The following is a 27,970-nucleotide window of genomic DNA, read 5'->3' as shown; positions in this document are numbered from 1 at the left end:
GAAAGCTTCTAATACATCTTGGGGACCTGTGGGAGGATAGTCAACCAGTTGTTGGTGTCTGCAGCCATGGCCGACCACCTATCTTTGTTGAAAGCCAAAAAAAGTGGTCGGCCAGCTAGTTTTTCTGGCTGGCCGACCAGTTGTTGCTACTGAATCCCAATTTCCTGCAATAGAGAGCAAGAAAGGGCATGGCAATGTATTTGCAAGGTATGTGTGCACAACCACCCTCCCTATCATTTCATAAGCTCAAGGGAGTGTAGTTCTCGACCCTCGGGCCACCAATCGCGCATTTCAATGCATGATGGCCGAGAGGCGAAATTGCACAATTCAATGTAAAATGAATGCACAAGTAAACACATAAAGCCTAAAACTCTATCATGTATGATCAAGAGCGTCGGCGACCGGGAATTAAGGTATGTTTCATCACTTCAAGTATGAAATGTCCCTCTTTTCCCGTGTTTGGACTAACACATATTCCAAACACAATGCAACACATATCATGGCATGCACAATGCTATGTAACATGGAGTATGCAAAAATGCAATGCAACACAAGCATGCAAACATACAATGCAATATGAACAACCTAACAAGGCTAATGGCATGCACAATGCACAATGCTAAGAACAACTAGCATACACAATGCAATGAATCAACATGCAAACAACATGGCATACTCGATGCTATGAACTACACAAGATTCTAAACACAATGTAATGCATGCATGCGCAATGCAATGCAACAAGGGCAACTTATCAATGTTATGGAGATGCATACTCAATGCAAGGAACAACATGGCATGCACAATGCAAAGGACTACATAGCATACACAATGCGAAGTAAGATAAGCATGCAAGCAACATGCAAGTGAACATACTAGATGGACTTAAACCGAAAGAGGTAGACCTCAGTCATGCCCACATCAATGGCCCAAACACAAAAGCAAAGGCACCAAAAGCATATGTAAGCATGCATGCCAATTGGCCCACCAATTAGACCTAAGAGCACAACTCTCAAGAGTGCTCAAAGAGTGACAAATGTGAAAGTGTAACAACACTAAATGCACTAAAATTAAGTAAGAAATTATGCCAAATCACTTAATTAACACAAGCATGGCATGCAAAGGTCCTTAAAGCATGAAGCCATTAAAGAGGACTACAAAGGAGGCATGCAATACATGGCACGAATGCATGAACCAACCATGGACAAAGCTGAAATAGCTCAAAACATGGACCAAAACATGCTAAGATGGAGGCTCAAAGACCTAGGCATGCAAGCATACAAGCTAGGCTACAAGTAAGGCAACAATGCACAATACTCAAAGGCATTCAAAGCATGAAAGAAGTGGGAACATAGCAATGCTACATGTTCTGAAATGAAGTATTAAATGATACCAAATCATTTAAATAGCTCAAAGATAGCATGCATGAGTCACCAAAATACAAAGCTAGCGAGGCCAATTGCACTATAACTATGCAATTCATGAAGCATATGGCAAGGGCAACCCAAAACAATCCTAGAACATGTTAAAATGAATCTAAAACATGCATGGAAGGAAGGTGGATTACACTACACCTATTAAGGGGCATAAGGCATGATGCATACAGGACTAATAAGGTGGATTACACTACACCTATTAAGACCAAGCATGGGATGACTTAACCAACAAAAAACAGAGTTATATCATGGCATAATAACCCCAAAAACACATTGAAATGATGGCTCGCAAGCTAAGGCATGAAGGCATACGCAATGACTCATGTTAAGGCATAAAGGGGGAAACCCTCCAACGCATTGAATGAGTGATAAATGCAAGTGCATGGCCATGAAACATGGACTGAAATCACATATTAAATGATGCCAAATCATTCAAATAGTCCAAGTAATGCATGCTAGTGGACTTAATACACAAAGCTAACAAGCTAGAATGCACTATAGCTATACAAAGCAAGTCATGCATGGCCAAAACAACACATATCAGAGCTAAAACATGTTAAAACATGGACAAAAGTTTCTTGAAGTTAAGCCAACAGCATGCTACAATGACATGTTAAATCATGAGACACACTAGGCTATTTCATGGAATTGCACTACAAGTGCATGAGGCATACAAGAGGTGACCAAACCAAACCCTAACAGAGGTATGACATGGCAAAACAACACCAAAAACATGCTGAGATGGACTCAAAATGAGCTAGAATGACATGCTACTTCATGAAGCATACAAAGCTAGTTTAAGAGATTTACACTACAAGTGTATTATGCATGCAAGGGATGATCAAGAAAACCAAAAATAGATCTAAGGCATGCTGAAATAATCCCAAATACATGCTAAGAACAAGCCAACACAAGCTTAAAATACATGCTCAAAGATGAGGCATATATGGCAAGTATTCAAAATACAAGGAGAGGGGATGACCCTCTCCTATTTAGGACCCCAAAACTACCTTTTCACCACTGAAAATCCTCTGGATTTCAGTGGTAGAAAGGTCATGCAAAGGCTACAACAAGAGCCAAAAGGGATGGCTCAAAACAAGGCCTAACGAGGCCTCAGAAGGGGTAGATCACCCCCAACGAAAAAGTGACCTTAAACAAACATTTTAAGGTCCAAAAATCAGAACTTTTTGTAGTAGGAAGTTAGTCTTAAAACAGCATGCAAAAGGGTCCAAAAGCTTAAGCAAGAATGGGGGATTTAAGGGTTAGCAACTCACCCTTGAAGACCTTCTTTAAAACTGCAACTCCAGCATACTTTTTGAACCAAAACCAGTCCAAGAACTTCAAAAACAACCTCAAGGGGCCTCAGCTCCAAGAATATGGTGTTTAAGTGTGTGTTTGTGTGTTAAAGTAAGACAAAACTATACTTTAAGGCACAAAAATGAAGCGAAGAAGGAAGTATAGATACAAGTGAATATCTATCACTCAAGCTCCAAATTTCTGAACCTAGAGGAGGGAGGAGATGGTTCTCTCTTATAGAGAGCCAAAAGCAAAGCTTCTTGAGGAAGCTAAGGTTCAAGGCAATCCCTCCATAGACGTGTATAGAGGATAGCTTCAGTGCCCTCCAGCTGGCACAGTTGGAGGAAAATATCTCCAAAAAGGTGGCAAAAAGCAGCCGACCACTTGAAGTGGTCGACCAGCTACTTCAAGTGGTCGGCCGACCACTACAAGTGGTCTCCCAAGAAGACAACTGGTCAGCCATGGTGGGAGATGATCAGCACGCTAAAAACAAGCCAAGGGTGGGGTGGCCGACCAAAAAAGGTGGCCCAAAGAGCAAGAAAACCAGTTGTCAGATCAGAAAATTGGCTGGCGGGAAGAAAAGTGGTCTCCAAGGAGAAATACTGGTCTCCCACCCTTGTACCACCTTCCAAACACGGAAAACAAGGTTTGTACCAAAAACAAACCAAAACGGATGCAAGACGAATGTTCGGGAGGCAAAACGCGCAGCCGGGAGCCTCGAAAACTAGCTGACAAGCACCAAAAGTGATTTACGACCACAAAAGTGGTCCCCCAAACCACAGTGGCCTTCTAGGCCAAGGAAACAAGGTGTGGTTCAAAAATCACGCCAAACAGAGAACGTTAAGCGATCCCGAGACAAGGCACGCAGCCGAAGGCTCCGAAAACCAAAATCTAGTCTCCCAACGGGAAAAGTGGTCTATGACCACGAAGAGATGGTCTACAAGACCTTTCCCTCCCTCAGGCAAGGAAAACAAGGCTTGGTCTACAAATCGAGCCGAAACACAAAGAGTTTAGAGGCCCGGAGGCAAGGCTCTCAGCAAAACTCCGAAATCTCGAAACGAGCCCAACGTGCACTATCACCGAGTGCTCAATTGATAACGTCTGAGTCTTAAGGTTGGTCAAAAATGGGGTGTCTATAATTCGTCAAGTACATAATTTTTGCAAAAAAATTACGTTAATCAGATATTGATAGCAACTTGATCATATTGTCTTTGTGTCTGTGATTTATTTTTAAAATCATAATTTTCTGAAACAAATGCACTATGATCAAGAGGATATCAATATCTAATCAACATAATATTTTGCAAGATTGATACACTCGACGAGTTTTACACATAATGGTTTGGATCAATAGCACCGTCCAATCCAATTTCAAACTAGAGAGACGCTATTCTCAATTACATTTTAGTGGAATGGTTAAAAAGTAATTTCATTTTTGTGGTGATGCAAATCTCCTGTGTGTATAGTGCAAATCTATTCATGTGTTTAGTGCAAGTTTTTCCTATATCACATTTACACACAAAAAAATAATAATAATAAATAAATAAATAAATATTCATGATGCAATTATTTTATGACTGTTTTTTTTTATTTTCAATTTCGTTTTCCATTTGTGGGTGGGCCTGCTACCAACCTTTCAATGATAATTTTCCTAAACTGAGAATATTTTCCTAGATTTTTTCTTTCTTAGATTGTGAATTTTCCTACATTTTCTCATTGTTGTCTACTTCCTCTTCATCCTCTCCTTTGAACTTTGTAAAAGAAAAGGAATGTGGTTTGGACATGGTTTATTTTTATTTTTTTTATTTATTACAAAAAGACGTGTAAAAAGTAGAGAAGTGATGTGACAGAAATAAACCAATAATAAACAGCTTATTTGACATATTGCCAAACTCAATTTCTAACTTATATTTCAAAGGTTATTTTTAGTTCGCAAATAAAATAAGACGAATATATAACTTAGATTATAACCCCCTCTCCTTTCAAGGGTTATTTGACCAGAAACTCTCAAATCATTGTCACCCCATCTCTTTTCGGGATCGTTCACCAGTATAGGTTTCAAAACATTGATTTGAGAGTTTTACTTTTTGGTTGTGTTTTTGTATTCTAGGAAACAAAAGAATTGTTTGGCTAATTATTTTCGAAAATAGTTTTTAAGAAATTTTTCTGAAAAAACTCACATTCTAGAAACACGCAAAAGTATTTTGAAATTTTGTAAAACTATTTTTGCGCAAAATGAAAATGATTTTTTTTTTGTTTAATTTTCAATACTTTTATTTATGTAAACATGTAAAACAAATTAGAAAATAAAACATAAGAAATCAAACACACAAACTATTCCAGCCCGGCTTGTTGACAAGCTTACATTTCAATATATTCACGGAGATAATTATAATTTACAAAAATTATAGGAGCGACTACTATGATTTAACAAAAAATAATGCAAAGTCAAGGAAGAAAAGCCCAACCGTTGGAAAAGTTATTGAGTGGTCCAGGAGGGTCAGTTGGCGCTCCAGCAAAGCAACCCTTTTATTGATGAATGGTCTGAGAAATAGACAGTAATATCTTGACACAATCCTACCAGCAAGGGGCTTAACAAATGAGAATGGGATAGGAATTGCAAGTGGTGCAACAGTCGAGAAAATATTGATTTCATTTTCTTGTAAAATAATATATTTTAACTAAATTAAACTGAATCAATCCTAGAATTATTTTTCTTAGTTTTGCATTGCTCATGACTCCAACCCTGTATCTACCTTAAAAATATAAAACACTGAAAAAAGATCATATATTGCAATTTACAAAATCTTAAGGGACTAAAAAATTATTTCTATCATGGTAAAGAATATAATTTTAATAATTAATATTTATAAATTTATCACTTATTTGTAATTATTTTTAAAATTTAAATTGAATTAAAATTTTCTCAAATCTTAATCCAGTCTTGTGTACTATGTCACCGTAGTTTTGCATTCTTGTTCTTGACAAGAAGTTCCAACTCTCTGCCACTGTATATACCCTTTTTTAAGCGTAAATTATACCATTAGTTTTTATAGTTTAAACAAAATGTTGTTTCAATTTCCATTATTTTAATTTAAATAATTTATATCTTACACTTTTAATTTTATTACAACACAGTCCTTTCATTATGCACTGTAAACATTCTAAATATAAAAATATCAGGTGTAAAATTAGCACTATAGTGAAATTAAAAAAAAAAAAAAACTATAAGACCATTAGTGTATTTTATTTATGACACCGATGGTCCCTATAGTTTCTTTTGAATTCCACTTTCCGTCTTGTATTTTTGCACATAATTTTTTTCGTTTAAAATTCTAATGGCAAGTGACAAGAATTACATTGAAACAAAATTAAAAATATGGGGTTCAAATTGTTCAAATTAAAACTACGATGATCAAAGTAAAATTTTGCTCAAACTAAAACTTTCATGTATTATTCCATTCGTCAAAAAACAATTTGCGTTATTATTCCATTCGTCAAAAAACAATTTGCAAATAATAGAGATATTTTTACCTCTTTTTTATTAAAATTTCTAGAATATGATTGTGAAGTGCATAAAAGGGGTGGTATTTATTAAAGCAACAATGATTGGTAGTCTGAATTTTCATGACCCGAATGGCTTGAATATCTCAAAATGACGTCGTTTTGGGAGTAAAACGATGTCGTTTTGATACATTTGAGTCATACAAGCCATACAAATTCGGGTTACAAGGCATTTTTCTTGTTAAAAATTTGTTGATACTGCTCGAGCGGTTAGCCTATATGTGTGCACTGCCCTTAGTCACACCACTCGAGCAATAAAGTGAGTGTCAAGTAGTCTTCACAACTCTGTTTAGTATAAAGTGCGTTGTTTGTTATTTTTAGAGTTTAACCCGTCCAGATTCTCAAATAGCAGAAAAAAGCAAAGTATTATATATTGGAGGGTGTTTATATTTGAGTTTTCTTGATATATTGAAGGTGATTGATTGATCAACGAACTATATATTGACAAACATCAAGGGTTGATTTTGTTCTTTCATTCACAAAAAGATAGATGTGTTCTCTGATGGATTTTGGAAAACTTGGGCCTGAAACTTTGGTGGATTCTATAGTGGCTCATCGTCATAGATTTAACATCGGCGTTATAGATTCAACGTTGGGCAAAGCAATTCCGAGATGGAAAACAATGACGGAAGAGGCACATCGGGTTTGGTTCAATTCGAGAGTGGATTCGCTTTCTCGTGTGTAATTCCTCTGTCTTCTTAGTAGATTGTTTTGTGGTTTTGGCCCGTAATTTTTTTTCACAATTGGAGGTGCTTTAATTGTGATTTTTTTCACACTCAAAACTCGGGGCAAGGTGCAGAAGAATTTTGCTTAGAAGGAGAAGAAAAGATACTCATTTATGAATTTGTGCCCAACAAAAGCTTGGACTACTTACTGTTCGGTTTGGTACATTTGAACAACTCTAGTTCTTTATAATATATATTTTTTATATTTTATTTTGTTTCTCCGTAAAACATGATTTCGATGAATTTTGTAGTTGAATTTATTAAGGAACTGACCTAGTAGGCTAGTATTGCAATGCATGCTAAGAAAAGAAGCCCATTTACACTCTAGATTATAGATTTGGATTGAAAATTGAAAAGACAAAGGAAAATGAAGAAAAAAAAAATTAGCTTATATTTGATTCACAATTTTCATTTTTCCTTTTTAAATCCCCACCCAGATTCATGATCAAAATCTAACCTTAATGCATTCCTCTGCTATTGTTTCCATCGCAACTTGAATAACATTGACACATATCATACCCATGTCTAATTCCTCACTGCTACCTTGAGCATATATTCTGATCAATGTATAGATCCACAACAAGAAAAGTTGAATTGGTCAAAACGTTACAAGATTATAGGAGGGATAGCTCGAGGGATGCTTTATCTTCATGAAGATTCTCGACTTAGAATTGTACATCGTGATCTCAAAGCTAGCAATATTCTATTAGATGAGAATATGAATGCAAAAATTTCAGATTTTGGAATGGATAGGATCTTCGATGTGGATAATACTCAAGGAAATACAAGTCGAATCATTGGGACATAGTAAGTTTTGTGTCCCCCAATCCCATTAATTTATTTTCTATATTTTGGATTAGTTAATTCTTTATGCAGTCTCAAGTACAAGCATCATTCTTTTTCTTCAAATACTCCCCCTTGGACTGGAATAAAATACAAATGGGTTAATTATACTTTTACATTGATCTCTATAGTTTTAATTTAAACAAATACAAATGGGTTAATTATTCTTTTGCATTGATCTCTATAGTTTTAATTTAAACAACTTGGTCCCTACACATTAATATTGTAGTTATATTACGTTTGTTGTGGTAGAATACATACGATATATACTTTTTTAAAGATGCACAATGTAGCAACTCCCATCTGTTTAGCCCCTTATGAAAGTAGTCTTTGTTAGCACAATTTATTTATTTATTAAATCTTGATGCATTATGTCCTTAGCGGTTTAAGATATGTGATTTTATCCTCCAAAAATTTGTTTAAGTAAAGTTTCTTGTAATATTCTTATTATTATGCTAAACTAATGGTTAATGGTTTTCAGTGGTTACATGCCTCCAGAGTATGTAATGCATGGACAGCTTGCCAGAGCTTACAACAAGAAAGTCAATCCAAGAGATTTTCAAGTCGGCGACCTAGTCCTGAGAAAAGTAGTCGACAACAAGAAGGATCCCAGAGAGGGCAAGCTGGGCCCAAACTGGGAAGGACCGTACAGAATTACTTCGGTATTAGGCAATGGAGCTTATCAGCTTAAAGATAACGAGGGCAAAGCACTGCCAAGACCTTGGAACACTTGTAATTTGAAATTCTTCTATCATTAGATGTGCACTATTTTTGGCCGATGTCATCAATAAAATCTTTTCCCTTTTTCTTTAAAACATATATGATGGATAAAGTTACATATTGGTATTTTTGGAAGACATGAGCAATGAGAACCCAAGTAGAACTCAGGTTCACATTGGGGGCAGAGAGAAGACAGAGACATTTAATTCACTTGTTGAAATTTGTAGCAATTTACAAGCTGGAATTAAGCTGATTCTTTATCTTCACTTGTTGAAATTTGTAGCAATTTACAAGTCGAAGTTAAGCCGAGATTATTCCTTAATTCACTTGTTGAAATTTGTAGCAATTTACAAGTTGGAATTAAGCTGATTCCTTATCTTCACTTGTTGAAATTTGTAGCAATTTACAAGTTGAAGTTAAGCCGAGATTATTTCTTAATTCACTTGTTGAAATTTGTAGCAATTTACAAGTCGAAGTTAAGCCGAGATTATTCCTTAATTTACTTGTTGAAATTTGTAGCAATTTACAAGTTGGAATTAAGCTGATTCCTTATCTTCACTTGTTGAAATTTGTAGCAATTTACAAGTTGAAGTTAAGCCGAGATTATTCCTTAATTCACTTGTTGAAATTTGTAGCAATTTACAAGTTGGAATTAAGCTGATTCTTTATCTTCACTTGTTGAAATTTGTAGCAATTTACAAGTCGAAGTTAAGCCGAGATTATTCCTTAATTCACTTGTTGAAATTTGTAGCAATTTACAAGTTGGAATTAAACTGATTCTTTATCTTCACTTGTTGAAATTTGTAGCAATTTACAAGTTGAAGTTAAGCCGAGATTACTGTTTCTCTTCACTTGTTGAAATTTGTAGCAATTTACAAGTCGAAGTGAAGCCGAGGTTATAGTTTGCACACCTGTAGCAGTCTACAAGTTGATCCAACCAAAAAAGATGCTTAACACTTGTTGAAATTTGTAGCAATTTACAAGATAATGTTAAGCCGACATGCGATCATCTATTGAAATTTGCAGCAATTTACAGGATGAGATTGCAGGTCAGTATCTTGCCGAAAAAAAGCTTGTAGTTATTACACCCGAGATATGTAACCCCGAGAAGATTGCACAAAGATGGCAAAGTATGAAAGGCATACAGAATATTCTAAGTATAGAACTATGTAGAAGCAAATCAAGAGAAATTAAAAGATTAAAGCATCCATAGAAAAACTTGCAGTTGTGTACAAAAGAAGGCACTACGGCCTACCAGAAGTAAATTGTTTCGAAGTAACAAAGAAAGGCACATCGGCCATGAAAGGAAGCTTACATTGTCCAAAAAATAAAACAAAGTACAAGGGTGCAAAAGAAAAGACATGAAAGCTAAGACTTTTCAGCATCAGCAACTGGCTGGATCTGAACCTGAGAAGTCTCCTGAAGAGATACCTCGACTTCTTTATCTGCAGCAATCTCGGCGTCGATCTCAACAAGGGTTTCATCAACGCTCTTGCCGACTAGAGGAACATCAAATGATGCTTGCTCAGGAGTGGTCTCCTTGATAACCTCCTCATCCTCCTCATGAGTCAAGTCTAGGACTTGATCATCCTGAGGAGGGGACTTGATCTCACCAGCCTCCTTGGACTTCCTTACTAAAGCCTCGTCCTCACCTTCAGACTTAGATTCAGATTCTCCTTCAGGTTGACTTGATGGAGGAGGTGAGGGGAACGGCAGAGGAATAGCGTCGGCTTTGCGTAGTGGCGAATCGTCAGGAATGTTAAGCTTCTTGGCAAGGGCCATCCAACCAAGGGAGAAGCCCCTGTTGCATGCCTGCCTGACTTGAAGTTTATATTCCTCAGTGACGTCGGCCATGCCCTGGGCGTAAGCCTTCTCATCAGCTTCCTTGATTTCGACTTTTTTTGGTGGCCAGAGCCTTCTGAAGCTCTTTTTCGGCTTGGGTCTTTTTGACCTCGACCTCTTTTTTCTCGGCCTCGGCAACTTTTCTGATAGCCTCAGCAGACTCTGTTTTTTCTTCGGCCATCTGTTGGGCCTTAGTGGCAGCCTCGGCCTGATCTTCCAGCTTCTTCATCTTTGTCAGAACAGTTTTGTTTTCCTTTTTCAGGGCAGAAACCTCCCACCTCATATCGGCCAACTTCTCCCTTGTTTCAAAAGCTTGCATGGAGAGAGAATGGGCATGTTGAATGGCCTGAAAGAACCCAAGGGAAAAGTTATTACACAAACCTTGCAAGTATAGAAAAAGGGACAGAAAGACAAGTTACCAAATAGGGGAACTTACTTGTACAGAGCGTTGGAGCATGAGGGCGTAGTTCTCGTACTCGCTCATCTTGGCATTTCACTCAAGATCACCAGGAAGGAGAACAGCAGTACTGAGTGCCACGCCGACGTTGATGTCTTCGGCACTGTCAGAAGCAAGAACAGGCTTATCTTCCAGGGTGATTTCAGGCACCCAGGGGACTCTTGGTATTTTGGAACCCGAGGTCGTCGCAGACGATGACCTCGGCTTCTTCGATTGAGTGGACTCTGACGGCTGGGCCTCAGCAGACCTCTTGGCAGAAGCAGAAGCACTCTTTTTACTCTCAGCCAATTGTGAGATGGGCAGAGCATCCTCAGCCTCAACCTCAGTAGCTTTGGCCTTGGGCTGAGCCTTTTTTATTCTTTTTGGCTTTGGTGGGGGCATGGATTGAGCTGGAACAGCATCAACGTCGGCAGGTAGGTCGGCTAAGAGATCAACAGCAACAGGCTTCAGGCGACCCATCTCAGCAGTCTTGACAAGTCGTCGCCGACGTTTTCTTTCTGGTATTGGGATTAAGTATGAAGCTGAAGCAGATGGCAGATCAGCTGGGTCAGATGTTGACTCTTGATCTGTTCGTGATGAAGAGGCGGTTTGAGTTGTAGCAGCAGGAGGAGAAAGGCTTTTCTTCTTTTGTTTGGGAACGTCGGGCAAAGTCGACTTGTACGTCGGAATAAAATTCAGTACCAGTGGGGCCTTGCGCTTTTGGATTGGCAGATTTAGGAGCTTCTTTAAGTCTCTGCTGGGAACGTAGGATTGGCGAAAGTCTTTTGGTAACTTACGAACGTCTGCAAGAAGAAACAAACATTAGAAACAGATAAAATATTGAAGACTTGAACAGAAACAACTAAAGTATTGACATTGGGCTCTTACCCTTGCCCTCTTTAATAGATCGGGGAAGAGGGTAGAGATGGGCGTCCTCGTCTGGGCCAAACTCCCAATTTCCCGAAGCAATAACATAGTCATCTCCAGCCCCCTTATTGGAGTCTGGGAGGTCAGCTACGATTTTGTATTCTGTCGACCTTGGCTTAAGATAATAGACGAAGCCTTTTTCCTTCAGGCTAAGGGGGCACATGGTATAACAGTACTGAATGTCGGCCAGGGTAATCCTAGCGTTCTCCTGCCTAGCTAAAGCTATGATGCCATTGATCACTCGGTAAGAGTTTATGGCAAGTTGCATAGGGTTCAACTTGTAAAAGTGAAGAATTTCGCGAAAGAGAATGTTAAGTGGGAGCCGGAGTCCGCACTCAGTAAAAGCTACTATAGGAAAGGGCATTGAATCATCTATGGGCATGATAGAGTCATTATCTTCAGCTAGCCTCAGATGTACATCGGCAGGAATAGAGAACTCCCGCCTAAAGTACTCAAGTTTGGTCGGGGTATTTACCCTATGTCTCCACATACCCATAACGTCGGCCTAAAGACAGAGGGCTAGGTTTCAGAAAGAAGGTGTTCTTAAGGGGTTATCGGGACCTTGGCGAAACCCTAGGTATATGCTGGTAAGGATTGTTTCAGTTTTCCCTAAAAATTGAAGGTTCTAGAGACAAAGCCCAAACCTAAATCTATGACGGCAAAGATTGAAAGAAAGCAAAGATCTGGCAAAGACACAAAAAAAAAAACAGAAAACAAAGGCGAAATTTCAGAAACAAGAACAAGGATGGGCTATCAAGAACATGAAGAATACAGAAGTAAAAGGTCAAGAACAGTGGCAAGAAAAGTGTTGAAACAATGCAAATGTTCAAAATATGAGTGAAATCATGGAATAGACGCATCCATATAAATAGTTCAGCAAATCAAAGGTTTGAACAGAGCAATAATGGCAGTAAGTAAAACGAAAGCACATAGAAGAAATTGGGAATGAGAGGAACAGAGGCTTACCAGAACAAATGAAGCCGGGATGAAAGTCGCCGAAGTAAGGCAACGGTTGTAGACACGACGAAACGGCGAAACCCTCGCTGAAATGGAAGAATGAAGACGGTTGCAGAGCTTGAAGCTAGAGCAATGGCGGATTTGGGAGAGAGAGAGAAAGCCAAAAAATCAAGTGCAAAAGTAAAGAAACAAAGAAAGAAAGTAAAGTTTTGTAAAAAACTTGAAACGGCGGCAAAACAGGGCATTTATTGCGCCCGGAGGAACGTATGCGTCAGACGGCGCAGACAGGTGAAAGACGGCTTACAAGCGCGTCACAGACACGGGCCAATGAAGATAGAACACGTAAGAGGAACGGTTGAGAAGAAATTCATGACAGCTCATGCGCGTGAGGGAATTTGTTTGAGTTCTTGTTCTCCGAAGAGAACACGTCGGCCTGAAATGAATGATCTTGGCTAAACAGTTTTTGAGCCAATATGCAGAAAGAAATATCGATATAGGTTCCATCACCTCAGGATACCGAGGTAATAGAACCTAGGGGGCAGTTGTGGGGATATATTTTCTGAGTATCAACACGTGGCATGGTGACGCCGACGTGCCACGTGTCGTGGTAGTTGTGCCGAGGTTATCTTGGCTAGGCCGAGGTTATCTCCGAAGATATCGGAATCCGAGATAAGTGGATAAGGAACAAGAGTCCTAGAGAAAAGAGAAGACTTTGCTAAGATAAGGATAAAGCTCTTAGGGAGTTTATCTTTATCTCTTGAGGAATCCAAAGTAAGTACTAAATTGGAGTCCATAGAAGTCAGGCTTCTAGTAGGACTTGGATTGAGTAAACTATAAAAGAGAGGCACCCCCGTGGGTCTAAGGTACGCAGTTTTATACTCAAGCTTGTGAGTTTAGCACTTGATTATCTTTGAGAGATATACTGACTTGATCGTCGGAGTGCCCCCGGGTGGAAGAGCCACCGCCGGAGCCTTTTCTTTCTGTTACAGGTTTACTGAAGCCATCTATTCTGCCGGTGCTCTCCAGCTGATTACTAGGCGGGTAGTGTGGTCGGAAAATCACCCACACAGGATATATATGGTACAAACACCAAACAGGGTGTGTATTATAGAATTACCCTATTTAAAAACATTGATGCTATTTATTTTTATTGAAAACCAAAAAATGTTTCATATCATGAATTTGCCTCTCGATTTATATACCAAAAATGGTATGGATGGCGTGGATTATAATTGGTGAGATATAAATTACATTTAAAATGATTGTGATCCATAAATATATTTTTTTGAATAATTTTTCGAATATTTTTTCTAGGTATTTATGTTGACAAGCAGCTAAGTCCCTTCTAAAAATGAGGAAATTGCAAATCAGTAGTAAAGTGAAAAAAAATAATTACACTAGATGGAAATGGAATGCAACTCTGACGTAAATATCTAGAAAATGGCGTGGATTATAATTGGTGAGATATAAATTACATTTAAAATGATTGTGATCCATAAATATATTTTTTTGAATAATTTTTCGAATATTTTTTCTAGGTATTTATGTTGACAAGCAGCTAAGTCCCTTCTAAAAATGAGGAAATTGCAAATCAGTAGTAAAGTGAAAAAAAATAATTACACTAGATGGAAATGGAATGCAACTCTGACGTAAATATCTAGAAAAAAAATTTAAATAAAATTTTAAATTTTAATAATTACATTTCACCTTTTTTTTTAAAAAAAAAAAAAATTCTATCCAAACATAAGGGTAAAAGAAACTTTCATGAACAATAATTTTATGGTCCAAGTATCAAGTTGAGTATCTCCATCTCACTTTGCGTATCGACTCAATGAAGCCAAAACTTCAAGAGAAAATTGCACTTTATTTCCTTTATGTTTAATCACTTTTTTTATTTTAACTCTTTAATGTTTGTTTTTCTCACTTTGAGGCTTCACATTTCAAGCTTTTTTCAGTTTACTATTAAAACTAATTTCTATTAAAAATTAGATAGAAAATGACACATTGATAATCACGTGGTAGAAAAATATTTTATTATATATAATTCACAACTCTAATACAAACTCATATTTCAATATAATATATATTTTTATCTTATATGACAGTTATCATGACATTTCTGTCTAATTTTGAATAAAAATTAATTTTAGGAATAAATTGGAAAAAACATAAAACATGAAGGTCAAAGTGAAAAAAATCAAATTTTGAGAGTTAAAGTGAATAAGTGACTAAATAGAAAAAGGGTAAAGTGTAATTTATCCAAAATTCAATACCTTAAGCAAAGCATGCATCGCTCTACTAAACTATTGTATTTTTTGTAGCAAATCTTTATTTGGTCTAGAACTATTGAATTTTTCTCAAACCATTTACTTAAAAGTAACTTCTTTTTTGTGAAAGAACTCGATTCCAGTTATTGATTGGGCCACATTAACAAAAATCCAATAATTTTATACTTTGGAAGTGCATGGTGTAATTTACTCATTATTCTTGTTATCTTTGAGCACTGTAAATCAAATGGCCATGAGACGAATGGTGATTAAATGAACACCATTTTCTATGTGAAGGAAATGAAGCAAAGTGCTACAATTTGAATGTGTATATTCAAGTGCAGATTTGTCGCGAAATAATAAAGTATCGGTGAGTCCAAAGTCAAATTCACAGGATTGGTATATTCGAATAAAGAACCAAGTGATTGAGAATAATATAAAATTAAATTAAATTAAATGAAAAGGATTTGAATAATTTGAAATTGATTAAAAATAATTCGCAGTAATAATAATATGAAATACTAAAGCATTAAGGATTCACCACCAATGTCTTAATTGTAATATATTTTCGATTCAATTTGTATAACTCAACTGAAAATCACACAAATGGAGTTTCCAATAGGAAGATAAAATAGTTATTTTGAATAAATAAAAAAAGATCTCAAAAAGATTGATTATTTTGAGTGGTTGATTACACAATAAAAATCTAATTATTTGATTCACAGGGAATTCTAAGCTTTTACTGTGCCCAGAGTCTACAATAGAACAAACAATTATACATAACAAAAACTTTATCCATAAATATATAAACCAACCAATCGCAATAATCAAACAACAAAAACTATAATTGAAACATAAAATACTTACAAACAATTCATTCTCCTAGCCTTAGCGAAAAAAACTAGAACTTAATAAATAAAAAAATTAAAAAAAAGAAAAGAAAAGAAGAAGACAATTCTGTATTAAAAAACGGCTGAATGAAAGATGCCCCTCACAATAGGTGGGACACATTCCAGCACAGAAATTTATATTTATTTACCGGTTTTTGTTGGCTATGGTAATCAAAGCACTCTTGCATGAAACACAGGCAATGTTGACAGTATTATTTGACTTCATTCACGGAATCACGGATTATTAATGGTCTCGTGACTTGTGAGGTTTCATAATACAAATGACACGGAACAAACACCTCCAATAGGTCAAAGACTACAAAGACTCCAGAGCAAGAATGGAAAGGATTATTTATCCCCTAAATAAGTTTACAAACATACAGAGACTCAAAGTGGAAAGAAAATTCACTACAACAAAATTAAATTTTTACAGTATGAAATGCATTTCACGACATGCAAACAAATGTTATGACATGCCGTGAAAAGTTAATCGTCATTTACGGCATGCAATAAAGTTGTAAAAAGTAATAAATTAAACATTAATAACATACTTTTTATGTTGTATATAATTTTTGGAAAAAGATTGAGGCCTCAAATTTTTGGCTCAAATTTGGCTCGAATTTCCTTTTTTTTTTTTTTTTTTTTTTTTTTTTTTTTTGCTGGGTTGATGCTTTGCTTGTTATTATTATTATTATTTTTATTATTTTTTTTTTTAATGTATAAGCCCAGGAAAAAAAAAAAAAAAATAGCATTTGAGGCAATTTCGAGCCTCAAATTCGAGGCCCCAATCACAGCCGATAATTTTTTATGACATTTTTTTTAAGCCATAAATCATTATAATTTTCACGGCATAATTTTACATGCCGTAAAAGGTCATTTTTAATATATATACATTTATTATGTTGTTTCTATATCTCTTACTATATCTTACCTGTTCTATACAATTCTTTACATCATTACAAAATCATTTCTTACTCTATACAATTCCAAACATTATTATAAATTAATTTTTAATAAGTATGAAATAATGTCTCATACATACACACATACTATAACAAAGATTCCAAAATATGACTTTAAACATCCAAAAAAACATAAATTCTCCCTATATTGATGAGAAAGTAATGCCTTTCATAATTCCAGAAATAATTGCACTTTCTCCATAAGTTCACATCATAATTCAATCCTTTGTACAAAAATTGCAAAATGCCACAATAAAAATATACATTTCAGATTAATGCAAAATCTGTGACTAAATGCACAGCATATGCTTCCTAATTTTCTAATACTAACAAGCCTAAGCAACAAAAGCTACATTTAAAGATATCACTATCATATAATTTTCCTAATCAAAAAAAGCTACATTCAGAATCAATCTTTGGTGTGTGTGTAATGTGTTGGGTTAGTAAACCAACAGGTTTTAAAGGACCTATTAGAAGCCAAACCTTTTTCTTCACCTCCTCCTCTCTGTGCTTCTGAAAAGGCGCCTTCTTCTGCATAAGAGAGAATGAAGTCATCTTTCATCAAATGCTGGCAAAGCAAATCACAAATCCACTTCAATTCAATAGTCATATTCATAAATCTCCAAAAATAGGCATCAAAATTCAAAACCCATATGTTAAATAAAGAAATTAGTGTCATTAACATGATTGATTGAAATCTAGAATTAGAGAGTGCACTTTCTTTTCATGGATTGAGGATGTGCATTCAGAATAAATACACAATTATCAAGGATGGTGAATTATGTAATTAGTGTTACATTTAGCTGTTCTAGGAATTCTTGGTTCTACCCTTGTTCCTATTGAAGCCTTGGAGTGAGCAATCAATTAGCAAGCTACCAACCGAGAGACAAAAAGTGGAAATTCTATGTTAACACAAATGGCCCAACACAATGTGAAATCACAATCTTAAGGTTGATGTAACTATGCTAACTTAAACGGATAATGGAATACATGAACAATGTGAAGCCTCAGTCATAGGGTTGGGCAATTCTTTTTACAAACTGAGAGAAATTAAAAGTGTTATTGAAGAAAATAATTGAAACCTTCTCAGAAAAATCTAAAGTAATTTACCAATTGCAAAAAAATATCATTGATTCCACAAAACATTATACTGGGCCATAGAAATTTATTGAAATTATTAAGTCAAATAGAAATTTAACATTTCTATAAACTAAACATAGCTTAAACCCTAATTCATTGAAATGATCACGTCAAATAGAATAGAGAATCTGCGGCAACATTTATTATCAATCTGATATGCAATTAATATACAAACACATACTCCATCAAACAAGTTATATATAGAAGTGGATACATGATGAAAGCACTAGCATCTAAATTACAAATAAATAAAAATAAAAAAAAGTTCAAAAATTGTTGATTTATTCTACATGATTGTAATTGAGATTCATTGTAATCACAAATAAAATATGGGGGATTTTTTTTCCAATCTTTGAAGGTTGCTTCCCTTTGGTCCATCTATGGAGATGAGAAAGAAAACTTACAGCTTCAATCCAGTGTTGGAAAGCCAATTTCTGTGCTTTGGAGTCCTTGGACAAACCCTTGCCAACCTGCCCAACCCAATTAACATGATAATCTTTCGTTGAACACATAATAATATAATACTACTTAATTATTAGATTAATTGGTATTTTAAGCAAATTATTACAGATTCATGAAAAATTAAAAGAGTTTGGTTATTAATGATGTAAAAGTTACCACAAATGATTTTGTAATTATTTTTAGAAATTACACTGAATTGGGGAAAAATTTAGAAGAAGAAGAAGCAAATGACCTTGAAAGCATTCAACCTGACTAGACTCCAGCAAGAAGCTGCGGTCTCTGGTTTGGAGAAATTGAAGAATGAAATCATACTATGATTCAATCGAGCATAATCGATCCCTTGCCACCTTCAAAAGCATATATAAACAAACATCTCTACTGTAATTGATTCGAGCTTATACATACATACATACATACATACATACATATATATATATATATTGTAGTATAAATAAGCAAAACAGAGCCATTGAAGTCTTGAAGACGTACCAGAGTTCTTCCACAACTACAGCGGAGTCTGCTAGCATGCTACTTTTTTCCTCCTGAACAGATCAAATCAAAATCAAAGTTACAACAAAACCACAAGATTAAAACAAAAATCTCAACAAATCAATGCATATAGAGAAAGAGAGAAAAACTGACCTTTCCTTTCACGAATTGGATCAATTTCTGTCTAATTCCTCACCGGCGTCGCTTTCCTCCTCTTTGGCGTCCCTTTCCTCGAACTACTCGTCGCCGGCTTCATTTTGCTAATCGAAAGCGAAAACGATTGTATGAAGATCTATCAGGGGATTTGAAGGTCTGGTTCGTTTTCTAGGGTTTTGAAGGAGGAGTGAAGAAGAGAGGGGTTGGGTTTTATTGGCGAGTCCATAATCCGATTTGAATACAGTGACTAAAACATATCACTGAACCCACCTAGGGTCTCTCTCTCTCTCTCTCGCTCAAGTAGAGGAGGCGATAACGAAGAATCCCCAATAAGATTCAAGGTGGCCACGACACAAATAGGGATTGCAAAATTTTCAACTTGACTCTATTTGATCTAACCTGGTTTAATAGGAAAATAAAATAAAATAAAAAAGTTCAAAAGAATTAATACCCCTTCTATACTTTTTTTTTTTATTTAACAAAATTAATTAAAAAATAAAATTATTAACTGCTCTAATATAATAATAAAATTACTTGAATTATTATTTGAAATAAATTTCTAATATCACTAAAAACTGTTAATTGACATTATAATTTATTAATAAAATAGATCATTTATTATAAAATTTTAAACTTCAAGGGTGGGATGCAATTTCCAGAACCATAGGGACAATTTGTACTTTAATTTAATTTTTTTGTCTAAATTTTTGTTAATTTTGTATGTGTATATCTTAAAAAATTGACAAGTGTTCCAAAATAATTAATTTTAATCTTTAATTTGGACATAATGACCAAATTGAAACTAAACTCAAATTATAGGGATCAAATTGTTCACTTCAAAACTATAGGAATTAAATTAAAATTTAGATCAAATTATAGAGGTGAAAAGTGTAATTAACCCAAATAAATATAAATGTATATAAAAAGTTTCTCTCATGATTTCAAGTGACGCAATTTTTATTCAATTGAAGGGTTGGATTACAAATTCAATAATATAAGTTTTTTTAGTAGAAGTTTTCACGACATACTAATGTATGCCGTGTAAAGTTATACTATTTTACGAGATAAAATGTATGTCGTCTTAAGTGCAAATATTTGTATGTCGTGAAAATATGTATTTTTTTACGACATTCTTTTGTATGCAATAAAAAAATTGGATTAAAATTTTTTATAGTAGAAGTTTTCACAGCATGCTAATGCATGCCGCATAAAGTTATAATAGTTTACGACATGAAATATATGTCGTTTTAAATATAAATATTTTACAACATTTTTGTAAACCGTGAAAATATACATTTTTTATGGCATATTTTTGCATACCATAAATATATGAATTAATGAATTACATGGTGTGTATGTTGTTATTGAAAAAATATTAACGGTTTACAAAAAAAAAAAAAAATGTCATAGAATGTACGAACCACGACATGCATTCGATGCATGTCGTAAACATGAAGCCGTAAATAGTTAGTTTTGTTGTAGTGATTGATCTCACATCTTACATGAATATCTAATAATATTCTAAGCCTCCATAGAAAAATAACATTTTCTGATAATATTCTAATAATACCATAGTTCCTTCACTTACCTCGAGTTTTAAGATACTTTGCAGTGTGTAAAGACAAACTCTCTCTGCAATTCAGGATAGAAGCTGCAACGTCCTATGGGAAAGACCAATCACCAAATCCAACTCCTAATATTGCATGTTCGTAACAAAGCATGAATTCCGGACCACACTCGGCCCTGACTTACTCATATAGCCATCTTTATCCATCAGGTTGCTGAATAGGCCTGGAAAAACACATTTGAGACAGCATCCCTGCACCAAGGATCATTCCAAACATAAATCTACCATCTCCCTTTGTGTACCCAATATGCTTTCAAAATTTCTCCAACCATAATTCCACTATCAATATCAACCAGCCACATGAGAATGTCTCACCTAATCAGTGTCTGATCTACCCTTCTCATATTTGCCTATCACATCTTAAATGAATATCTAAACAAAAAATAACAAATAAGCAAATTGATTGTAGAAGATCAATGTTAAACAACATAGAAAATGGACCATTTTTTGACACAAACACTACACTACAATCAACTAAGCTAACAACAACTAATTTGGCAACAAACTGAACTAAATAATGACAGAACCATGTGGAGTAGGTTGTCCAAGCCTGGAACCTTACATATTCCCAAGGTTGAAGGGGAATAGAATGGATCAAACAAGTAAATAACAAAGAACTTTCAAGCAACTCTTGATCTACCATGTATCCTCCTGATTAGATATTCCTCCAAACCAGCAGCTGCTTCCACTATTCTTGTGTCAGGCATTATTTCTACCTTCAAAACCTCTTCGAAAAGATTTCCCATTGTAACAGTTTCATCCACCTCACAAATTCTAGGTACAATTTCCAACCAAGTATCCACATGCGGGGCTTCCCCATGGCTCAACATTTCCTCCAACATTCCACAAGCTTCATTGACCTTACCAACATTACAGAAACCAATGATCAATGCATGAAAGATTGAAAAATGTGGAGAAAGCCCCTTCAATATCATTTCTTTCATATAATTCTTGGCCTCGTCGTACATGCCCTGATTGCATAAACCAGCAACCAAAGTTCGATAAGACACCAAATTCGGTAAGCACCCATTTGATTGCATATCCTCCAGAACCTTACAAGCATCGAAAGCACGACCTTCCCTGCAGAATCCCAAGATGACAGTATTGTAATGAACAATGTCAGGATTGCATCCTTTAACCTTCATCTTGCAAAGGAGCTTGTAAGCCTCCTTAAGCTTTTTCTTCCTACACAAACAATTCAACAATGTGGTATAGCTCAAAGTATCTGGCACGAAACCTTTGTTCAACATATCTTCCAACAAGTCAACAGCTTTGTTCACCTGACTCTTCCTACACAATCCCTGCATTAAAATTCGATAGGACTCAACATCAAGAGCAACATCTCTTTTAAACATCTGATTGAACAGGGAATATGCAATGCTGAGACGACCATGAAAACAGAAGGCACGCATCAGAATGTTGTACGAGTTAGTGTTGGGTGATATTCCAAAGCGGTGAGCAGATTTGAAAAGGTCAAAAGCAGGGCGGAGATAGGTGGGATGAGCGACAAGGACCTGGAGGACAAGGCTTAGGTGCTTGGGCAGGGGTTTGGTATTGAATTGGAGGATGGTGTAAAAGGTGTTGAGGACTTTGTCGGGAAGTTGGGCATCGGCATAGAATCGGATGATGTGAGAGAAGAGGGAAGGAGCAACAGGGCAGCCGTGGGCTTTGAGACGAGAGAGGAGGTTGTGCATGAGAGAGAAGTGACGAGATCGGCCGAGTTTGAGAATGAGAGTGTGGAAGGAAGAGTAAGAGTGGTGGAAGTTGGGTTGGCGACAGGCCAAGTTGAAAATTTCTATGGCGAGGAGTGGGTCTGGTTGGGAAGCTATGAGCTTTTGGATTTGAGCAGGGGACCCAATTGGGATTGCAGGAGGAGGAGGAGGAGGAGAAGGAACTACATGTTTTTGCATCTGTTTGAGTTGTTTTTGTTTCTGCCGTTGATTATGGTCTTCTTGTTGTGGTGGTGGTTGTTGTTGTTGGGGTGTTGAAGAGAAGAAAGAAAATTTTGGGAGTTTTAGCAGGAGAATAATGGAGCAGTGAATAACGGTGGTATCAACTTTGTAGGAACGAAGATGAGGAAGAAGCAGTTGGTGCATTCTAATAGATCAATTAATGGTCAATTTCACAGTAAACAGGAATATTATTTGTTTGTGAATGAGAGGAGAGGAGGGTTTTTCAGATGTTTTCTTCCTTCTTAATATCATCAGGACAGCATGCATCTTTGTGCCAAGTTCTCTGCCCTGCTCCAGCAGCTGCGGTATAACTATCATGATCGAAGCCAATGCAATTGCTGACTGTATTGCCAAATTAGCAGCTACCTCTCCATTTTTGTTATTGGTACTGCATATGTAATGGAAGATCCTCAATGTAATGACATTTTCTTGATTTGAAATAAGAATAAGTTCATAATACTATTTTATATAGCTATTAGAGCATCTCCAATGGAGCTGCCAAAGCCATAATTTGGCAAGAGTGAAAAAAAGGGGGGTCTCCAATGGCCTGCTATTCCTCTTGCTAAACATAAACATGGCACATCATCAAAAATAACAGATTTTGGCTCCAAAGCTCAATTCATCCTCTCCCAGGAAAATATCCCAAAATGTTTGAAGTTTTTTTTTTTTAAACGAAATTCACTAATAATTTTTTTGTCAAACATAATTCATTTATTTATTATAGCATCTGTTCCTTCAATTTTTTTTTCTCAAATTAAATTTCACCAATTTCTGCATTTCCCAAACACAAATTTCAGAATGATCAGTCAAGAAATTATTCACAAATTTCACAAATATTTGGAACAATTAGTCAATAACAAATTTCAGAATGATCAGTCAACCAAAATGTCACAAATTTATATAAATTTCTGAAGCAATCTAGTTCGAATTTAGAAGATAAATACTTGGATTCCAATATGATTGATGAACTTGTTCTTCATCTCAACTCAACCAATTTCTAGGTTTTGCACTGAGTTTCAATATTTGAAAATCTCATAAAAGATTTTGGGTCTGTTGTATTTTTTTCACCTAATTTGGTCTGAAACAGGCACAGATCAGAGAGAGTGGAAATGGTATTAACACTACAACAAAATTGAATTTTTACGGCTTGCGATGCATGCCGTAAAAACTCTTTCACGTCATGCACATAAATGCCGTTATATAACATGCCGTGAAAAGTTGAGTGTCATTTACGACATGCAAGTAAAGTTATAAAAAGTAACAAATTAAACGTTAATGACATATTTTGTATGTCGTATATAATTTTTTACGACATTTTTATCATGCCATAAATCATCATACTTTCCATGGCATAATTTTACATGCCGTAAAAGGTTATTTTTAATATATGTATGATATACTTTGTATGCCGTATATAATATTTTACAGCATTTTCTTGCATGTTATAAATCATCACATTTTTCATGACATAATTTTGTACGCCGTAAAAGGTCATTTTTAATATATTTATGACATACTTTGTATGCCGTATATCTATGAAGCACGGGTACTCCAAAAATGATGCCGTACGAGTACCGGATACATAAAAATTATCAGCGTACCGCAGCCGTACCCGTATCATACTTTTTTTGAGCTTTGGCGTATTGGCGTACCCGCACTCGTACTCGTACCCGTATCGTACTAGTACCCACACCCATGCTTCATAGCCGTATATAATCTTTTACAGCATTTTCCTCCATGTCATAAACCATTATACTTTTCATAACATAATTTTATATGCCGTAGAAGGTTATTTTCAATATATAATATATATACAGGAATATGACATTGCCTAACAGTATGCAGACAGTAGCTTATAAAATGTAACCTGTGAACAAACCAAGCAAAAGCAGCAACTGTGAAGTAAATGAGTCCACTTCCAAACCCAAGTGAAAAATAAGGTCAATTTGTTGGAAAAGGAAACAAACAAACAAACAAACAAATTTGAAATTTTATTTTAAGAATATAAAATTAATTTATAGAACAATCGTATTGTAACACGTATTAACAAAAATTAAACAAAACAAAAAAAATGAGAAAAAAAAATTGCAACTTTCAACCTTAATGAAATGACAACGTTTTTCAATACCATCTTTTGCTGAATTGCCAAGTTTGAGTGCTGTTTTTAGTTAATAATGATGTTGACTTCCAAGGATGCATTGAGGTGGGCTGGGGCATATCTATCTAATAAAATCACTATGCATATCATTTATAGCACCAATGATTTGTTGAACTCTACTCCTTTAAAATCATTATGCGAGTTAATTAGCTATCCAAAAAAAAATGTAAAAAAAATTCAATGCGAAAGAAAAACAATGCATCCTTTCCTTCAGGTATGCATAGGGACATCTAACCATTTCAATTGAGACAAACCAAAATATAGAGAATTTAAAACCAATTGAGTGGAGACAAAAGGTTTGATCATAGATTTTGATAAATTCAACAATGTTCATAATATAAGCAGAAACATTAAACTGCTAGGTTTCACTTTCAAAACTTCAACATTTGGGCACTTCAAAGTTTAAACCCCATTAACATTTCCCAATGATTCAAAAGGTCGAAAACATTTTTTCCAAAACAAAATAAATACATGAGGTTACAAGAATTTCCTAAGATTTCAAGTGATGGTTTAGTCAACTTTCCAATTTGAATTACATCCATCCAGCCCAAAGACAAGACTGCATAAACCATGGTGGAGGGGGGAATACAAATAAGACAGCCCCACTTTTATGCATAAGATATTTCATCTCAATTTGAAGCCATTTTGAAAATAAGATGTTCATTACATCTCCAACGGTATCCAGCTCCTCGAAGGAGCTCAAAAAGAGTTAACAATTAATCCAGTTTCCAGAACCTGGACTATAATAAGAGTCTGACAACTATATCAAATGGGGAAAATGTGCACACGTGTGCGTGAGAGAGACAAAAAGAGAGAGAGCACCACCAGCCAAGAGTCTGCGAGAAACTTTACATAAAAAGAGAAGCCACCATCCAATAAATTAGGATTTGACAGCTGAAACATTTTATAACTAGCATATTCATCTTTATAATTGAACAGAATCATTAACAGATCAGATAAACTATATCCATGTCTAATCTGTTAACAATAGACCTATTAGATTCTGATAGTAATTGAATAATCACATTAAAACCACAAATTATTGGATCAGATTCGGCTTAGAATACAGTCCATTGATGGGCTTAGTCTCAAATTTATATTCCTTTCCATTTTCAGACAAATTTTATATGCTACTGAGGCCAACATCATAGCCACCCTCAAGATTTGGCAAATCGACTCTGCATATATTCATTCCTATCCTACTGAATTCATAATGTAAAAAAAATAAAAATAAAAATAAATAACACTTCTAGTTCTCAATCATGTCTCTTTATTGCTCTCTACTTTAGATTGTCTACTGTCATTTTATCATCATCTTCTGCAGAAAAAAAAAAGAAAAAAAAAATGTAGAGCAGAGCATGACCATATTCTTCACTCATCTCATCTTCATCTATCAATTGAAGCAGAAGTTGAGGACCCTTTAAAAAACAGTTTTACATAATTATTTAAAAATCATTTATAGGTATATTACAGAGTAGTGGATTCTTACTTGTATACTAAATACTCTGATTAATCAAAGACAAAACAATCTAAATATCAAATTCTCATCACATCTATCACAACAGTAAAATTCAGATCATCAGATCGACAACACAAGCGTAATCATAATGTCAATCTTCGGCAAGGAATATCAAATTCAACATCAATTCCTTCCACTAAACCACCGCAAAATCATAGGAATCTCGAAATGCAAGCGAAAATCAGCATGTAAGAATTACAAAACAGGAGCTAGAGAGAGAGAGAGAGAGAGAGAAGGTACCGTGAAAACGCTCTTCGAAGTAGACTTTGACTGAAGCGATCGCGAAGAGGACCTTCTTGTTCAATCCCAAAACGAGCAATCGCAGAAGTGAAAACACATTGAACAAGGGCACGAAAACCCTAGAAATCAAAATCAAAGAGAGATGAGAGAGGAGAATCGGAACACATAAATTCAAGGCTTAGAACCGAATTAATCGAATAGAAACAGTATATACCGAAGTAATCGAATCCGTGGAGGGGCTTAGAATCAGAATTGAACTCCAAGCTCGGGATCGAACTCCAAGCTCGGAGTGGCAGTGGCTGGTGTAGTGATTGGTGGGCCTCCAAGAAAATGGTAATAGGGAAATGGGTTTGATGATGGTGAGATGAGATCTAGAGAAAGAGAAAGAGGGTGAATGGGTTTGATGAACATGGAGACATGGATGAACATGGAGAGAGAGGGAGAGAGGGGGTGATAATAAAGCAGCCTACTTTGATGAGAAAGATGCCGATCTCGAGAGAGATGCTCAGCCTACTTCTTTGATGAAAATGAAGATGAGAAAGAGGGGGGATGCTAAGATACATTTAGATGTACCATAGATTTGGTTATGAATTTATTAGTGGTAAATCCGTGTGATGCACAGGATTGATTTAATAATGTATAAATTTTTTAATAATGCATTAAATTCTAATTTAAATCATAAAATTATAATCATAATGTATATGAATCATCTTTTCAAATTTTATAAGTAAAGACAATAATACTTCAAAACAAATATTTACAAAATATTATAATCATCCAACTGACATATTTTTCTTGAAATAATAAATTTGATTTCTAATTGATAAAATTAACAGATGAAATTAACAATAAATAAGATGTTTCTCAATGAACCGAATATTTAAAACATATATATTCTAAAAAAACTAATAATAAACTGAATGTTATAAATTAAATCTATCTATATTTGATAAATTAAAACTCAATAAATATTGCTCATCATGTCCAAATGTCCCAGAAAGTGCCTGCTAAAAAAATAAGAAGAAGAAAAAAAAATGTTATCATTTTTTTACATACAAAAAAAAAAAAAAAAAAAAAGAAGAAGAAGAAGAAGAGAAGAAGAAGAAGATATATTACCTTATGAGGAGTGTTTATATAAAATTTTCAAAATTTGTTCTTTTTACTTTATTCTAGCTCGATGGTAATATTGTTTTCATCAAATATTTTTCACTTATTTTTTTCCCTAATTTTTGCATTGCCCAACACATTTTGATTTTCCAATCATCAATATTTTCTACTGGTAAATCCTCTTTATGTAGTACAGTTTGAAATTCATTTATGGCATTTTACATGGCCAAACGATATTTATGACGCAAATTTAGA

General features: G+C 35.2%; 2 protein-coding genes across 32 annotated transcripts; both read right to left on the bottom strand.

Annotated features, from left to right (window-relative positions):
• Positions 1 to 10,272: 10,272 nt before the first annotated feature.
• LOC145799967 (uncharacterized) lies at positions 10,273 to 19,212 on the bottom strand. The gene is made up of 7 exons (XM_082889619.1): positions 19,153 to 19,212; positions 18,957 to 19,009; positions 18,700 to 18,814; positions 18,410 to 18,475; positions 17,349 to 17,433; positions 10,863 to 11,665; positions 10,273 to 10,772 (listed from the first exon to the last, which is right to left on the bottom strand). The coding sequence occupies exons 1-6, from the start codon at positions 19,210 to 19,212 to the stop codon at positions 10,920 to 10,922; spliced, it is 1,125 nt and encodes a 374-aa protein (XP_082745745.1). The 3' UTR covers positions 10,273 to 10,772; positions 10,863 to 10,919.
• On the bottom strand, positions 17,041 to 27,173 carry LOC114268683 (uncharacterized). Of its 31 annotated transcripts, none has more exons than XM_082888151.1 (11): positions 26,823 to 27,153; positions 26,609 to 26,727; positions 23,636 to 23,769; positions 21,302 to 23,079; positions 21,055 to 21,111; positions 20,701 to 20,931; positions 19,110 to 19,511; positions 18,957 to 19,009; positions 18,700 to 18,814; positions 18,410 to 18,475; positions 17,041 to 17,396 (listed from the first exon to the last, which is right to left on the bottom strand). In XM_082888151.1, the coding sequence occupies exon 4, from the start codon at positions 22,833 to 22,835 to the stop codon at positions 21,360 to 21,362; it is 1,476 nt and encodes a 491-aa protein (XP_082744277.1). In that variant the 5' UTR covers positions 22,836 to 23,079; positions 23,636 to 23,769; positions 26,609 to 26,727; positions 26,823 to 27,153; the 3' UTR covers positions 17,041 to 17,396; positions 18,410 to 18,475; positions 18,700 to 18,814; positions 18,957 to 19,009; positions 19,110 to 19,511; positions 20,701 to 20,931; positions 21,055 to 21,111; positions 21,302 to 21,359. The 31 variants fall into 31 exon arrangements, with proteins under 31 accessions (XP_082744277.1, XP_082744269.1, XP_082744275.1 ...); XM_082888143.1 differs by having other exon boundaries at positions 21,380 to 23,079; XM_082888149.1 differs by lacking the exon at positions 23,636 to 23,769 and having other exon boundaries at positions 26,823 to 27,173.
• Between the last annotated feature and the right edge of the window lie 797 nt (positions 27,174 to 27,970).

This window comes from Camellia sinensis, chromosome 9, assembly GCF_055761805.1.
Source record: "Camellia sinensis isolate YWXY chromosome 9, ASM5576180v1, whole genome shotgun sequence".
NCBI lineage: Eukaryota > Viridiplantae > Streptophyta > Magnoliopsida > Ericales > Theaceae > Camellia > Camellia sinensis.
This window is presented reverse-complemented; position numbering and strand designations above follow the sequence as displayed.